Source organism: Melanerpes formicivorus, unplaced genomic scaffold (genome assembly GCF_026170545.1).
Source record: "Melanerpes formicivorus ecotype bairdi unplaced genomic scaffold, bMelFor1.0.p_v2 SCAF_3, whole genome shotgun sequence".
Lineage (NCBI taxonomy): Eukaryota > Metazoa > Chordata > Aves > Piciformes > Picidae > Melanerpes > Melanerpes formicivorus.
The window spans coordinates 27,596,489-27,612,454 of NW_027142355.1; the positions used below are offsets into that span (position 1 = coordinate 27,596,489).

General features: G+C 58.5%; 1 protein-coding gene across 1 annotated transcript; it reads right to left on the reverse strand.

Annotated features, from left to right (window-relative positions):
- Positions 1 to 211: 211 nt before the first annotated feature.
- On the reverse strand, positions 212 to 12,045 carry PAX4 (paired box 4). Its single transcript, XM_068170954.1, has 10 exons — positions 12,033 to 12,045; positions 9,847 to 9,977; positions 7,602 to 7,817; positions 6,497 to 6,560; positions 6,185 to 6,376; positions 5,844 to 5,926; positions 4,813 to 4,885; positions 3,476 to 3,561; positions 3,109 to 3,253; positions 212 to 231 (listed from the first exon to the last, which is right to left on the reverse strand). The coding sequence occupies exons 1-10, from the start codon at positions 12,043 to 12,045 to the stop codon at positions 212 to 214; spliced, it is 1,023 nt and encodes a 340-aa protein (XP_068027055.1).
- Between the last annotated feature and the right edge of the window lie 3,921 nt (positions 12,046 to 15,966).

Genomic DNA, 15,966 nt, shown 5'->3' on the forward strand with positions numbered 1-15,966 from the left:
CCTCTGCCAGCTCAGGAGATGCCAGTCTGGTGCTGGGTGGTAGAAGATGATGTTCCACCACTGGAGTGCTCATGCAGGGAAGTCAGGAGATGACAACTGGGATGATTGGAGTCACCCAGGGGAGTGGGGATGAGGACAGTCTTTGGGCTCTGCTTGGCCGGACTGGTTCTGTGGTGGCATCTCACAGGGTTGGGACCAAGACAGCAAGAGGCTAAGAAGGCAAATAGTCTCCTAGGGGACATCAAGAAGAGTGTGGCCAGCAGGTCAAGGAAGGTTCTCCTCCCTTTGTACTCTGCCCCGCTGAGGCCACAGCTGGAGAACTGGATCCAGTTCTGGGCTCCCCAGCCCCAGAGAGACTGGGAGCTACTGGAGAGAGTCCAGTGGAGACTGGGAAGATGCTGAGGTCCAGAGAAGGGCAGCCAAGTTGGGGAATGGTCTGGAGAAGAAGGAGAAGGGTCTGGAGAACTTGTGAGGAGCAGCTGAGGGACCTGGGGTTTTTGAGGCTGGAGAAGAGCAGCCTGAGAGGGGATCTGCTCCATGCTCAGCAACAGCTAAAGGGTGGAGGTCATGGAGTTCCACCCCAAAGCCACCACCACCACCCTTGGCAGAGCTGCTCAGTTACCCCAAGGTGTGACACTCCATGGGTCTGGTCATCACCACAGCCTGGTTTCTGGCTGTGTCCCACCAAGCTGTGTGCCCCAGCAGCAGCTCCTTCTCTGGTAAAGGCATCTCCAAGGCTTCTAATTGTTCTTTGAGTCCTTTTGTTTGTTTGTTTGTTTGTTTTATTGAAAAGCAAGAAGCTGGAGGGGGGCAGCTTTATCTGCAGAAGGTGTTCCTGGCTGCTTGAGTCACCAGGGCTTTCAACCTCTGGGAGAGAAAAGAAAGGGATTTTTTTTCCCCCCACCCTACCCCACCCCTGGTGCTGAATAAGGAAGGAGGTCATCTGCTGCAGAGAAACAGCACAGGACCAGCACAGGATCTGGGGATGGTTGGAGCTGGTCCTACCCACCCCTGTCCCATCCTTGTGCTGGGATGAGCTCAGGCAACACCACAACTCCAGGGGGTCAGCAGCAGCTCTCTTGGGGGCGGGGAGGGGCAAGGTCACAACAGACCAAGTGACTTTTCTCCTTCTTTCCCATCCCCACCACACAGCTCCTGTTCCACAGCTCCAGAGGCTTTCCCCCCATCCCAACTGGGAAAGCTCCAGCCAAGCTTCTGGTTTCTCCAGAGGTACCAGGTGTAGCCCCCACACCAGCCAGCAGTGTCCCCCATTTCCAACAAGCCCCCTGATGGCACTGGCCCTTCGTCAGCCTGGCAGCCAGGAGAGGACATCCCCAGCCATGTCCCTCACTGCCATCCCCACTGCTCCTCATCCCCCCAGAAATCCCCACCAGTAGCAACCCAACAGCTGGAGTGAGAAGGACATTGAGGGGCTGGAGCAGGTCCAGAGAAGGGTGGCAAGGCTGGGGAAGGGTCTGGAGGACTTGTGAGAGCAGCTGAAGGACCTGGGGTTGTTGAGCCCGGAGAAAAGGAGGCTGAGGGGAGACCCCCTGGCTCTTTACAGCTCCCTGAAAGGAGCTGGGAGTCAGGAGGGCATCAAGGTCTTCTCCCAAGTGATGGGACAAGAAGAAATAGCCTCAGCTTTCCCCAGGGGAGGTTTAGATTGGACATGATGAACAATTTCTGCCCCTTGAGGATTGTTCAGGCCTGGCCCAGGCTGCCCAGGGCAGTGGTGGAGTCCCCATCCCTGGAGGGGTTTCAGAGCCCTGGAGATGCGGCGCTGAGGGCCATGGTTTGGTGGTGCCCTGGCAGTGCTGGGTTCAGGGTTGGCCTCCAGGATCTTGAAGGTCTCTTCCAAGCCAAACAGTTCTGTGATTCCATGAAAGATGGTGGCTTGGGGTGCAGCAGGACAGGGACAGGGGCACCCCTTCTGCAGTGTCCCAGTGGCTGGCCAGGGACGCGGCAACGGCGATGGTGACAAAGCTCCAGCGTGATGAGGTGGCCCCCAAAGCCCTCAGCTCCCACTGCATGACCCCAGGCACAGCCCCGGGGGTGTCACCTTGGTCCTGGTCTCCAGAAGCCACCCAAGGCAGCTGAGGAAGAGGTTGGTGGCCAAGCAAATCCCAGTATGAAGTCCTAACTGCCTGGGTGGTGGCAGCACTTGGGATGGATGGATGGAGGTGGGCATCCCCCAGCCCTTGAGGGGCATGGTTTGGGGAGCTGCTGCAGCTGTGCTGGCCTTACTGGGGTTTGGGTTGGAGAAATGGGGTGGGTGGGTGCAGGGGCTTGGGTGGGTTTGTGGGGACACCAGAGATGGTGGTGGCCCAGAGGAAGCAGCCACATGGGTGATGAGGTGTGAGGGGGAGCTCGGAGGACCTCACCTCTCCAGCACCAAAGCCTTGCAGGACAAGTGGTGGCTCTGCAGGGTTGATGCCACCAGCAGCAGCACCAGGAGAAACCAGTAACCCAGCTGGAAGGGGGCACAACTCCTCCCCCAGCGAGGTGTTGAGACCCCACCACCCAAACCTGGTTGTGCCCCACTGGACCTGGGCTGGGGTTCACCTGGGAGGTCACTGGGGGGGTCCCAGTTTGGAGCTGGGGGGAGGCAATGGTGGCCCAGATGTCACCAGCGCAGGACATCCTCCAGGCACCATGATCCAGGGGAAAGAGCTCCCCAGGGAGGGCTGTTGGTGTGTTCCCCCCCACCTCAGTGGAGACCCTCAGAGCCAGGGGCACCCCAAAGCATGGAGGTGGGCAAGGGGCTGTGGGGGACTGGTGGCAGCTGGTGGCACTGGGGGTGCAGGCAGGAGGTTGGTGGAGAGGTGCCCATGAGCCTGGGGGGGCAGCAGGACCAAGGAGGGGGGCTCCAGGGGCTGCCAGGGAGTTGGAGGGAGGCTTCCTGTGGGATGGAAATGAGGAGGGGGGTCAGGAATGGCCCCCAGCCCCACATATTGCCAAGGGGCACTGGCACCCCACATCGGGGGGGGCTGGGTTTAGGGGAGGGGGAGGGGACACGCCAAGTGCCTGCACCCTGGGGGTCCCACACCCAGCTGCTGGCCCCCACCCTCCCCATCCCCAGGGGTCCCAAGCCCCCTCCCAGCCTTTTACCAGAGCAGGAGTCGTCCCATCTGGAGGTGCAGAGGTGCAGAGGGGCTGGGGTGCCAGGGAAGGTGGTGGGGACATGGCTGTGACCATGGCCAGGGCCATGACCGTGGAGGGGCTGTGGTGAGCTGGTGGAGGTGGCCAGGAGGTGCTGGATTGGGAGCAGAGGGCAGGATCTCATGGATCATCCATGGGGATGCTCTGGCACCTTGGCAGGCACCTTCCAAGCATTCCCTTCCGTGGTGGCTCCAGAAATGGGGAGGGCAGAGGAGAGCCCATCCCTGGCTTTTGGCCTCCAGAAGATGCCCAGAGCCTCCCAGCCGCCTCCCTTGCAGACTGCAGTGCGGGAAGGGACCCCCCAGCCCTCTCCTACCTGTGTGGAGCTGGTGGCTCTCCTGGAGAGGGCACAGAAAGCAGCCATGGGCACCCCACGGGGCAGGATCCAGTCACACCAGGAGCCTGTGTGGGGAGAGGTGGGGGGTGGCACCAGCTGTGCCAGCAGCTCTGACTTTGGGGTGAGGGTGGCAGCATGGAGGTTTGGGCACCAGCTGTGCCAGCAGCTCTGATTTGGGGTGGGGATGGCAGCATCTGTGCCAGCAGCTCTGATTTTGGGGTGGGGATGGCAGCATCTGTGCCAGCAGCTCTGATTTTGGGGTGGGGATGGCACCCTCTGTGCCAGCAGCTCTGATTTTGGGGTGGGGATGGCAGCATCTGTGCCAGCAGCTCTGATTTGGGATGGGGATGGCAGCATCTGTGCCAGCAGCTCTGATTTTGGGATGGGGATGGCAGCATCTGTGCCAGCAGCTCTGATTTGGGGTGGGGATGGCACCCTCTGTGCCAGCAGCTCTGATTTTGGGGTGGGGATGGCAGCATGGTGGTTTGGGCACCCTCTGTGCCAGCAGCCCTGATTTGGGGTGGGGATGGCAGCATGGTGGTTTGGGCACCCTCTGTGCCAGCAGCTCTGATTTGGGGTGGGGATGGCAGCATGGAGGTTTGGGCACCATCTGTGCCAGCAGCTCTGATTTGGGGTGGGGATGGCAGCATGGAGGTTTGGGCACCCTCTGTGCCAGCAGCTCTGATTTGGGGTGGGGATGGCAGCATGGTGGTTTGGGCTTGGGCACCCTCTGTGCCAGCAGCTCTGATTTGGGGTGGGGATGGCAGCATGGAGGTTTGGGCACCCTCTGTGCCAGCAGCTCTGATTTGGGGTGGGGATGGCAGCATGGTGGTTTGGGCTTGGGCACCCTCTGTGCCAGCAGCTCTGATTTGGGGTGGGGATGGCAGCATGGAGGGTTGGGCACCCTCTGTGCCAGCAGCTCTGATTTGGGGTGGGGATGGCAGCATGGAGGGTTGGGCACCCTCTGTGCCAGCAGCTCTGATTTGGGATGGGGATGGCAGCATGGAGGTTTGAGCACCCTCTGTGCCAGCAGCTCTGATTTTGGGGTGGGGATGGCAGCATGGAGGTTTGGGCACCCTCTGTGCCAGCAGCTGTGCTTTTGGGGTGGTTTAAACGGGCACCTTCTGCCGGTGCTGTGCCACAGAGGGTGTCCATGTCCTCTCCACAGCCCCCAGGAGGGCTCTGGTACTGGGAAGCAAACCAAGGTACCCAGTTTCAGCCGTGCCCATTCCCAGGGTGACCCCTGGCCTCTGGACCCCCCCTCCCCTGGGCACCAGCTGCCATCTTCTGTCCCACTGCACCCCCTGGGCTGTCACCTGCACCACCAGCAGCTTCCAGCTTCTGCCTGGCTTGGCGTCTCCACTTGGCTCTTCTGTTTGAGAACCAGACCTGGGGAGGTGGGAGGGGGGGCTCTGAGGGTGCCAGCAGTGCCAACCCCACCCTGTGGCACCCACATCCTCGGCACATGGGTTCTTCACACACCCTTGGGCATGGCAGCCCAGGGTTCTGCACCTCACGGTGCTGCAAGCCCGTGCCAAGCTCCAGGCTCCATCTCCAGCACAGGCCATGGCAGCCACTGGTGGGCACTGCCATGGCATGAGATGGCTCTGTGTGTGGGCACCGCTGCCCTGGCACAGAAGGACATTGCCTGGGCACCAAGATGGGAGAAACTGGGCTGGGTCTGGGAGGGGAAGGGGATGGTGTGTAGCTGGTGGCGGGTTGGCAGAGGACAGGGGGTACAGAGGGTGCCCTGGCTGGGTGTGTGCCAGGGACTGGGCCACAGCGTGGTGCCATGGAGTCTGTCGTGGTTTGTGCCACAGAATGTGCCATGGAGTATGAGAAGGATGGTGGCATGGAGTGTGGCACGCATTGTGCCAGAGAGTGTGCCAGGGAGCGTGCTGAGGAGCCTGCCATGATTCTACAACCACATGCTGCCCACCCCTGCCCTGTGGCACCAAGCCAGGGCCCAGCAGTGCCCCCCACAGCCCCTGGGCCATGCTGCACAGAGCCAGGCACAGCTGAGGTGCCAGGCACAAGGGCTGCTGCCTGCAGGTCTCTGTCCCCTGTCCCTGCCTGAGACACCACAGCCTGGTGCATCCTGGCAGTGCCAGCCCTGCCCCACTCGTGCCATAAGAGGGCAGAGACCTCCCAAGCTGTGCACAGGGGTGCCCACCTCTGCCACCAGCACCAGGGTTTGGAGATGTCCCCATGTGCCAGGAGGGTGCCCTATGTGCCCCCAAAGCCGGCAGGCCGGGCACCCCTGATGCCAGCAGCACATCTGGGCGTGCTTTGGCCAAGCAGGACAATGCCAGGCGAGGTGCCAGCAGCTGGTGGGGCACCTCCTTACCCTGATGGTTGCCTCGGGGAGCTGGGTGACCTCTGCCAGTCTCTCCCTGGTGACAGTGTCCGGGTATTGTCCCCTCTGGAACTCTGCAAGGTCAGACCCAACCTCTGTGGGCACAGCCATCCCCTGGCACCTTTGGTGGGTGATGCCAGGCTGGGTGGCTGCAGCTGCTCCATCACCAAGCCCTTGGAGAGGTTTGGGGCACCACAAGGATGACCTAAAGGGTGCCCAGAGAGGACAGTTCCCACCCTTGGGAATGGCTTTGCTCCAGCCTGGCACCACACTGGAACAACTTGGCACAGGCGGTGCCAAGCATTTGGTTGGCATCTCCAGGAGAACCAAACCTTTCTCCAGAGCTTCTGATTGCTGGCTGGAAAAGATTGTCCTGGTCCTCTGCTGGGTGCCCAACAGGAGCTGCTGGCTGGCTCTGGACCTCTGAGCTGGGTGCTGGGTGCCCAAGGAGACGGCAGCACCGGTTTGGGTGGGTGGGTGGCATCCTGGGGAGCGTGGGATGGAGGGGACAGTGAGAGGGGACACTGTGGGGACAAGAAAGGCAGAAGGTGGCCCACGGGAGCTCTCTGCCTGCTGCCAGCAGTTCCTCTCCCATGGGATGCTACCCTGAGGCACCACCCCCTGCCAGCCCCAGCAAGGCTCACCCCTCTTGGCCACCAGCTGCAGGTCGCTGGGCAGGCTCCTCAGCACCCGGTTGATGGAGGAGACCTGGCCAGGGAGAAGATGTGGTTGGGCCATGGGCAGGAGGTGATGGGTGTGGATTTCACCTGTGTGGGCATTGCTTGAGTCTATGGGCACCTCCTGCTTCCATGGACACTCCTTGATCCCACGGGCTTCCCTTGCTCCAATGAACTCCCCTTGCTCAAATGGAGATCCTTTGATCCCATGGACACTCCTTGATCCCACGGGCTTCCCTTGCTCCCATGGACACCCCCTGATCCCATGGATACCCCTTGCTCCCATGGACACCCCCTGATCCCATGGACACCCCCTGATCCCATGGGCTTCCCTTGCTCCCATAGACACCCCCTGATCCCATGGATACCCCTTGATCCCATGGATACCCCTTGATCCCATGGGCTTCCCTTGCTCCCATGGACACCCCTTGATCCCATGGACACCCCTTGATCCCACGGGCTTCCCTTGCTCCCGTGGACAGCCCTTGATCCCATGGACAGCCCTTGATCCCATGGATTTCCTTTGCTCCCATGGACAACCTGTCCTCCTGCTCACTGCAGGAGCTGGAGATGTGCCCAGGTAGCACCAGGGTGGGGAGAACCTGAGGCTGATGCCTCAAAGCTCAGCCCCAAGGTGGTCTCCTGCAGCTACACCTAAGCACATGCCATGGACTCTCCATGCCAGGGTTTCTCTCTGTCATGCTCCATGCCCACCTGCTCCTCTCTTTATTGGCCTGGCCACCCTTCCATTTTGGTGGACTATCAACATCTGCCAGGAGGCAACCTGCACCTTGGGGCTGGAGACCACAAGAGGTCCATCACCAGGAGATTCCAGTTCATGGTCTGTGCTCACCAGTCCCACCATGGTGTCCCAGTGCCCAAGGTGGTGCCAAGCATGCTGGGGGAGGACTTCTCCTTCACACCTGCTTCCCTCAACCTCTTCCCTTCTCCTCTATCCCCATCATCACCAGCAATGGACACCATCCTACACCACTCCACCCAAAGGGTTGTGGACCACCATTCCCCCCAGGCCCCACAGCCCCCCAGGGTTCTCCCCATCTCAAGGACTCACGCTGGGGGTCCTGTTGCTGCTGCAGATGCCTTCAGAATGCAGCTGCTGTTGGATCTCCCAGGCGAAGAGGGAAGGTTGCTCCACCTTCAGCTGGGTGATCCTGGCCACCACCTCGGGGGTCACCATCCTGGGCTTGCTGCCACCAACAGCCCTGGGCTCCACGGCCCCTGTTCTGTAGTACTGACTCAGGATCTTGCTGACACAGCCATTGGAGACCTGCAGGTCATGGAACAATGGAGTGGGTTGGCTGGGAAGAGACTCTCCAAGCTCACCTTGTCCATGCAACCATGGAGTGGGTTGGCTGGGAAGGGACTCTCCAAGCTCACCTTGTCCATGCAACCATGGAGTGGGTTGGCTGAGAAGGGACTCTCCAAGCTCATCTTGCCCATGGAACCATGGAGTGGGTTGGCTGGGAAGGGACTCTCCAAGCTCACCTTGTCCATGGAACCATGGAGTGGGTTGGCTGGGAAGGGACTCTCCAAGCTCACCTTGCCCATGGAACCATGGAGTGGGTTGGCTGGGAAGGGACTCTCCAAGCTCACCTTGTCCATGCAACCATGGAGTGGGTTGGCTGGGAAGGGACTCTCCAAGCTCACCTTGTCCATGGAACCATGGAGTGGGTTGGCTGGGAAGGGACTCTCCAAGCTCACCTTGCCCATGGAACCATGGAGTGGGTTGGCTGGGAAGGGACTCTCCAAGCTCACCTTGCCCAAGCCCACTGCAGTGAGCAGGGACCTCTTCAACTAGAGCAGGCTGCTCAGAGCCCCACCAAGCCTGGCACTGAATGTCTCCAGGGATGGGGCCTCTATCACATTCCTGGGCAACCTGTTCCATATTGCACTACCCTCACCCTGCTCCAGTTTCAGACCAGTGTCATTCATCCTATCCCAAGAAGCCCTAAACAGTCCCTCCCCAGCCTGCCTGTAGGTCCCCTGCAGGTACTGAAAGGCCACCAGAAAGTCTCCCTGGAGTCTACTCTTCCCCAGGCTGAAGAACCCCAAATCTCTCAGCCTCTTTGTCCCTGTAACAGAAGTGCTCCATCCCTCTGATGATCTTCATGGCCTCCTCTGCACCTCCAACTGTTCCACGTCCTTGTGTTGATGGCCCCAGAGCTGGCCACAGTGCTCCACTGCTGGCTCATGTCCAGCTTCTCACCCACCAGCACCCCCAAGTCCTTCTCTGCAGGGCTGCCTCCAGCTCTTCCTTCCCAACCCTGTGTTGATACCAGGGGTTGCCCTGACCCATGTGCAGGACCTTGCACTTGACCTGGTTGAACCTCACGAGGTTCTCCTCAACCCAGCTCCCCAACCTGTCCAGGTCCCTCTGATGGATCCCATCTCTCAAGTCATCTCAACCTCACCACTCCGCTTGATGTCATCAGTAAAGTTGCTGAGGGTACCTCAATCCCAGCATCCATGTCAGTGATGGGAGATACTGCACAGCACTGGTCCCAGTACAGACCCCTGAGGGGCACCACTCATCACCCATCTCCATCTGGACATCCACTCATTGACCACTACCCTTTGGATGCAACCATCCAACCAAATCCTCATCCACTGAACAATGCACCCACCAAATTAGAATTAGAATTAGCCAGGTTGCAAAAGACCTTGGTGATCATCAAGTCCAAGCCATCACCCAACACCATCTATTCAACTAAACCATGGCACCAAGCACCCATCCAGTCTCTTCCTAACCACCTCCAAGGATGGTGACTCCACCACCTCCCTGGGCAGCCCATTCCAATGGCAAATCACTCATTCCAGCCTAAATTTCCCCTGGCACAGCTTGAGACTGTGTCCTCTTGTTCTGGTGCTGGTTGCCTGGGAGAAGAGACCAGCCCCCACCTGGCTACAGCCTCCCTTCAGGGAGTTGTAGAGAGCAATAAGGTCTCCCCTGAGCCTCCTCTTCTCCAGGCTAAGCAACCCCAGCTCCCTCAGCCTCTCCTCACAGGGCTGTGCTCCAGACCCCTCCCCAGCTTTGTTGCCCTTCTCTGGACATGTTCCAGCAGCTCAACATCTCTCCTAAACTGAGGGGCCCAGAACTGGACACAGGACTCCATCTCTGCAGTTCAGGGAGCAGGGAGTTGTGGTGGACCGCCTCTAAGGCTTTAACAGAAACACAGACAGGTGGCAACTGTTGGCCTTCCCTTGGCCACTGCTGGGACAGATGGGGCAGAAGCTCATTGGGAAGGGATTTGGGGGAGAAGGAGACCTCCCCACCCCCTACACTGCCTAAGGTGCACCTTGAGGCTGCGGGAGATGTCGGAGGTCCTCACGCCGCAGGCTGCCAGCTCGATGATCTTCCTCCTCTTGCAGATGGGGAGGGGGCGCCCATTGACAAAGAGACCTCCCAGCTGGTTCACAGCACTGGGTCCTGGGGAGAGGCCAAGCAGAGGGGGAGAGAAGAGAAGAGAAAAGAGAAGAGAAGAGAAGAGAAGAGAGAGAGAAGAGAAGAGAAGAGAAGAGAAGAGAAGAGAAGAGAAGAGAAGAGAAGAGAAGAGAAGAGAAGAGAAGAGAAGAGAAGAGAAGAGAAGAGAAGAGAAGAGAAGAGAAGAGAAGAGAAGAGAAGAGAAGAGAAGAGAAGAGAAGAGAAGAGAAGAGAAGAGAAGAGAAGAGAAGAGAAGAGAAGAGAAGAGAAGAGAAGAGAAGAGAAGAGAAGAGAAGAGAAGAGAAGAGAAGAGAAGAGAAGAGAAGAGAAGAGAAGAGAAGAGAAGAACAGAGAAGAGAAGAACAGAGAAGAGAAGAGAAGAGAAGAGAAGAACAGAGAAGAGAAGAGAAGAGAAGAACAGAGAAGAGAAGAGAAGAGAAGAGAAGAGAAGAGAAGAGAAGAGAAGAGAAGAGAAGAGAAGAGAAGAGAAGAGAAGAGAAGAGAAGAGAAGAGAAGAGAAGAGAAGAGAAGAGAAGAGAAGAGAAGAGAAGAGACGAGAAGAGACGAGGTTGGAAAAGACCTTTGAGATCGAGTCCAACCTATCATCCAACACCATCTAATCATCTAATGGCACCAAGCACCCTATCCACTCCTAAACACCTCCAGTGATGGTGACTCCACCACCTCCCTGGGCAGCACATTCCAGTGGCCAATCTCTCTTTCTCTAAAGAACTTCTTCCTAACCTCCAGCCTAAACCTCCCCCGGCACAGCCTGAGACTGTGTCCTCTTGTTCTGGTGCTGGTTGCCTGGGAGAAGAGACCAACCCCCCTCCTGGCTACAACCTCCCTTCAGGTAGTTGTAGAGAGCAAGAAGGTCTCCCCTGAGCCTCCTCTTCTCCAGGCTAAGCAACCCCAGCTCCCTCAGCCTTTCCTCACAGGGCTGTGCTCCAAACCCCTCCCCAGCTTTGTTGCCCTTCTCTGGACACTTTCCAGCAGCTCAACATCTTTCCTAAACTGAGGGGCTTGTTCTTTCCTCCTTGGTGGTCTCTTGGAGACCCTGAGGTGAAAAAATGGTGCAGCTGGGGACCTCAATGTATTGAGTAGGGATTTGGAGGGGAACGGGCAGGAGGACTCAGAGCTTAGAGGAACATGGGGCTCATTTGGCCAAGGATTGGGACAGGCTGCCCAGGGAGGTGGTGGAGCCACCATCCCTGGAGGGGTTTGAAACGTTTGGACATGGCACTTGGAGATGTCATTTAGTGGGCATGAGGTTGCTGAGTTGGTGGTTGGAGGCAATGATCTCATGGTTAAGTGGGCATGGGGGTGTTGGGTTGGTGGTTGGAGGCAATGATCTCATGGTTAAGTGGGCATGGGGGTGTTGGGTTGGTGGTTGGAGGCAATGATCTCATGGTTAAGTGGGCATGGGGGTGTTGGGTTGGTGGTTGGAGGCAATGATCTCATGGTTAAGTGGGCATGGGGGTGTTGGGTTGGTGGTTGGAGGCAATGATCTCATGGTTTAGTGGGCATGGGGGTGTTGGGTTGGTGGTTGGACCTGCTGATCTTAGAGGTCTTTTCCAACCTTAATGGTTCTGTGGTTTTCTGGATTGTGGGGCAGGAGCAGGCAGGGAATGGTGGGGACCATCCCAGGCAAGCCCTTGAAGGAGCTGAAGAAGGTTCCTCCAGACAGAGGTGACAGGAGAAGGCAGCTCCAAAGCCTGTGACAGCTTGGGGTGAGCAGGGAAACCCTTCCCCAACTTTGGCCACTGTGAAGGCTCAGCTGGACAAGGTACTGGGCCAGCTCGTGACCAAGAAAGGTTGGACCAGGTGGTCCCTGAGGTCCTTCCAACCTGGTGTTCTGCGATTCTCTGATGCCAAGGGGCTGGGAGGACCCTGCAGAGCTCCATCTCAGCCAGCTTCTAGCACCCAATGAGGGCTTTTTGCAGCTCCATTTGTGATGGAGCAGAGGCCAACGTGAGACCTCTCCTGTTCCCCCCCCCAGAGCCTGTGGGCTGCAGGACACTGCACCCTGAAGACAACCCTGGGGCAGCAGCCATCACTCACCTTGGTGTTGCATGGTGGGGCTCCACGGGGCTTCTGGTGCCTTGGAATGGTCAACAAGGAGCTGGATCTGCCTGTGAGGAGCTGGAGCTGGCTTGGCCACGTCCCCCTGCCCACCCTGCTGGGAGAGGAATGAGGAGCAGAGGATGGAAAGGTTTGAGAGCCATTCTCCTGTCCTTCTACTCTGCCCTGGTGAGACCACAGCTTGAGAACTGGGTCCAGTTCTGGGCTCCCCAGTCCCAGAGAGACTGGGAGCTACTGGAGAGAGTCCAGTGGGGGCTGGGAAGCTGCTGAGGTCCAGAGAAGGACAACAAAGCTGGGGAAGGGTCTGGAGAACTTGTGAGGAGTAACTGAGAGCCCTGGTGCTGTGGAGACTGGAGAAGAGCAGCCTGAGAGGGGACCTGCTCAAAGTTCAGCAAGAGATAAAGGGTAGGGGGCAAGAGGATGGGGCCAGACTCTTGTCAGTGGTGTCCAGGGACAGGACAGGGACCAATGGGCACCAGCTGGAACATGGGATGTTCCCTCAGGAGAAGCATCTTGACTTTGAGGGTGGTAGAGCCCAGAGAGGTTGTGGAGTCTCCTTCTTTGAAGGGCTTCCAACCCCTGCTGGCCATTGTGACCCTGGGCAGGCTGCTGTGGGTGCCCCTGCTGGAGCAGGGGGGTTGGACTGGCTGAGCTCCAGAGGTCCCTTCCCACCACCACCATGCTGGGATCTGGCTGCCTTGGGGACATCTCTGCACTTGAGGGCCAGCAGACCAGAAAGACCATCACGCACCAGAGCTGGCTTGGCTGAGCTGTGTGCCAGCGTCTCTGCCCACTCCCTTGGCCCAGCCTCAGGAAAAGAAGGGTTCCTCCATGCTCATCCCACCATGACTTGGTGCTGGGGCCCCTACATGGATGAGGGGCTGGAGATGGCATGAGCAGGGGAGATGACAGGATCATGGCAGGGTCATGGAGGGTGTTGGGGTGACAGAGACCAAAGGTGGCAGGAGTAGAGGAGATGACAGGAACCAGGATTCTGTGTTGGTTCATGGGTTGTCCAACGCTCACCTGAAGCCTTCCATCCCCTGCTCATGGGGTCACCTCTTGTCCCTCCTGTCCTCCCCAGCTCTGTCATTTACTCCAGGGATGGGGTCTGGTCTTAGTGTCCCACCCAGAGGTGGGGTTGGGTTTACAGCACTAGGAGCCCAACTCAGTTAAGGAGAAACTGGTGAGGGGTCACCAGTTCAACCAGAGCCTCCTCTCCTTTGCTTGGAGATGCTCCAGCATCCTGCCACTTCCTCTGCCAGCTCAGGAGATCAAGGTGGGCTCTCCCCACATCAGTCCCAGAGCTCCTGCACCTGTCCCTGGTCCCATCCCTTCTGCCCACTTCCTCCACGCCTTCTCTCCCAGCAGATCCTCTCCTGGGGTTGTTTCACTTGTGGCTCACCACCACAACACCCAACACTATGTTCCTGCTGCCCTGCCTGTCCTCTCACAGCTCCCTGAGGTCTGTAGGGTGACAGCCACCTCCTGCCAGCCCAGCAGCCCCAGGGACTCAAAGCAGCAGGTCCAAGGGACACCTGCTGAGAGACTCTTGGCCAGGTTCCCCCCCATGGCACCCCCAAGACCACCTAGGCCCACAAAGGGGTGAGGAGAGCAGCTGTCCCTCCTGGAGGAACCATCTTGTCCTTTGTGTCACCAGAGGCTCCAGCCCCAGGGCAGAGCAGCTCTGAGCACCAGGCATGGAGAAGAAGTGCTGAGGGCTAGGGTACACCCTGGAAGAGGAAAGAGAGGACACTTCCATGGGGACACTCTGGGAGAACTTGTGGCAGGAGATCCTGGAATCATTGTTTGGGTTGGAAAAGACCCTTGGGACCATCAAGTCCGACCCTTGAGCCGTGGAGGTGCCACAACAAAACCAAAACCCAGCAGCCTGGCCACACCTTTGGGGTTTCACCTGAGACAACCCCAAGACCTCCTGGACACTTCCAGAGTGGACCTTTCCTGCTCCAGCCCCCAGATTCCACCACAGCCACAGAGCTGCTTCCCTGGAGGGCTTGGGAAGGTTGGTTGGAGACGTGGATCAGGACACCTTCCAGCAAAAGAAATGCAACAATGGGGACAGAATCCCTGAATGCCAAGCAGGGGTGGTGAAGGGAAGGGACCTCTGAAATCATCCGGTTTCAAAGCAGGGGGCACCCACAGCAGCTTGCCCAGCATCACAATGGCCAGGGGGGGGTTGGAAGCTCTCCAGACAAGGAGACTCCACAACCTCTCTGGGCAGCCTGCTCCAGGGCTCCACCACCCTCACAGCCAAGAGGATTCTCCTCACCTTTAGGAGGACAACTTGGTGGATCTCCCACTGGTGAAGAGCAATGGGAAGCATCTGCTCTCCTTCCCTGGGAGGAGAAGGATGGATCCTCCTGCAGCAAAGCTGCTCTGGGAAGATCCCAACAAGACTCAAGTCCCCTCAGGGGCCACCACAACCCCCACCAACCTTTCTTGGGTTTGCCCCAGTAGAAATCTTGCTCCATGCTGTGCCATGAGGTGACACCCCGGACTTCTGTCCCCATGGAGAAAATGTTCCCATGGGAAAAGTGAGCAAGCTGGGAGCCCTCTGAGGGATCTCAGATGGGTTTGTGATCTCCTTGAGGGATCTCAGAGGGGCTGTGAGCTTGGTCTTTGTGCACAGCTGAGGAGCAACCACAATGGAGCTCAACCAGGTGAGACCACAGCAGATGATTCCTGGAGGAAGTCCCTGTTAAAGGGTCCTCCACCAACCCAGTTCCTAGCTGGGAAATGCTCCTCATGGCTTCAGGGGGACAAGAACTCCCCCTCCCCCTTTCTCTTCCCACCCCCTCCCCCCTGCTTGGCCATGACTAAGAGTGGGGATGCCCAGGGTGGGGTGAGGTGGGTTGGGGCTCTGGTACCTGTGAAGCCTGGAAGAAGGCCTGACCTGGGAGGGTCCTCAGAGCCAAGTGGGAGCTGCTGTCCTGATGTGGTGCCGGCTGGAACTGGGCTGTGATGTCACAGAGCACAGGAGGAAGAGGAGGATGAAGAGGAAGGGGGTGGCCCTAGGAGCACCTCCAGGGACCATCCCACCAAGCAAACAAGGGAAAAGACCAGGAGGTGCCACCATATGGTGAAGAGCTTGGCATTGCCTCCTCCAGCCCAGTCCTCCCAGTTTGGGGATGTCTGGCAGCTTTTTCCCCCAGTTAGGGTTGGGTTTATGGGGGCTTGGGGTTGGGTGGTGGGGGCTTTTTTTTGGGGGGGGTTGAAGAAATCAAAGATTGAGGTGGGGGGGTGGTGAGGGGGTGGGGTGGGGGGTGCTGTTGGGGGTGTGGATGGAGACAGTAGGAATGATCCCAGTTTCCCAAAGGGACTTGAACCAGCACAGATGCCCTCCCCCTCCCCCCCCCCCCTTAATTTGGGTGAAGAAAAAACCACAAATAACCCCCCCTCAGCCCCCTCCCCCCCCCCCTTTCTTGGGGGGGGCTGTGAAGAAATCAAAAGTGAGGTGGTGCTGGGGGTGGGGGGGAATGGTGGGAATGAGCCCAATGGGAATGCTCCCAGTTTTCCAAGGGGATTGGATCTACCACAGATGGGCCTCCCCCCCCCCTCCACTCCTTTATTTAGGTGATAAAAAAAATAAAATAGCCCCAAACCGCCCCCCCCCCACCCCGGTCCCCCGTCCCCCCCCCCTTGTAAAAAGAGAAAAACCCTTGCAGGTAAAATGTTTGAAGAGCAAACATCACCCAGCCAGGAGAGCACCCAGCACCCTCCCTCCCCACCCAGCTCAATAAAGCCCCCCCACTCTGCCCCCCCACCCCCACACCCCCCACACCCCCCCTTTGCCCATTGCCATATGCTCCCAATTACACATTAACCACGGACCAGCAGCTCCCAGTTCAAACCACAGCCCCTGGAGAACCCCCACACACACTCTGCAGCCGCC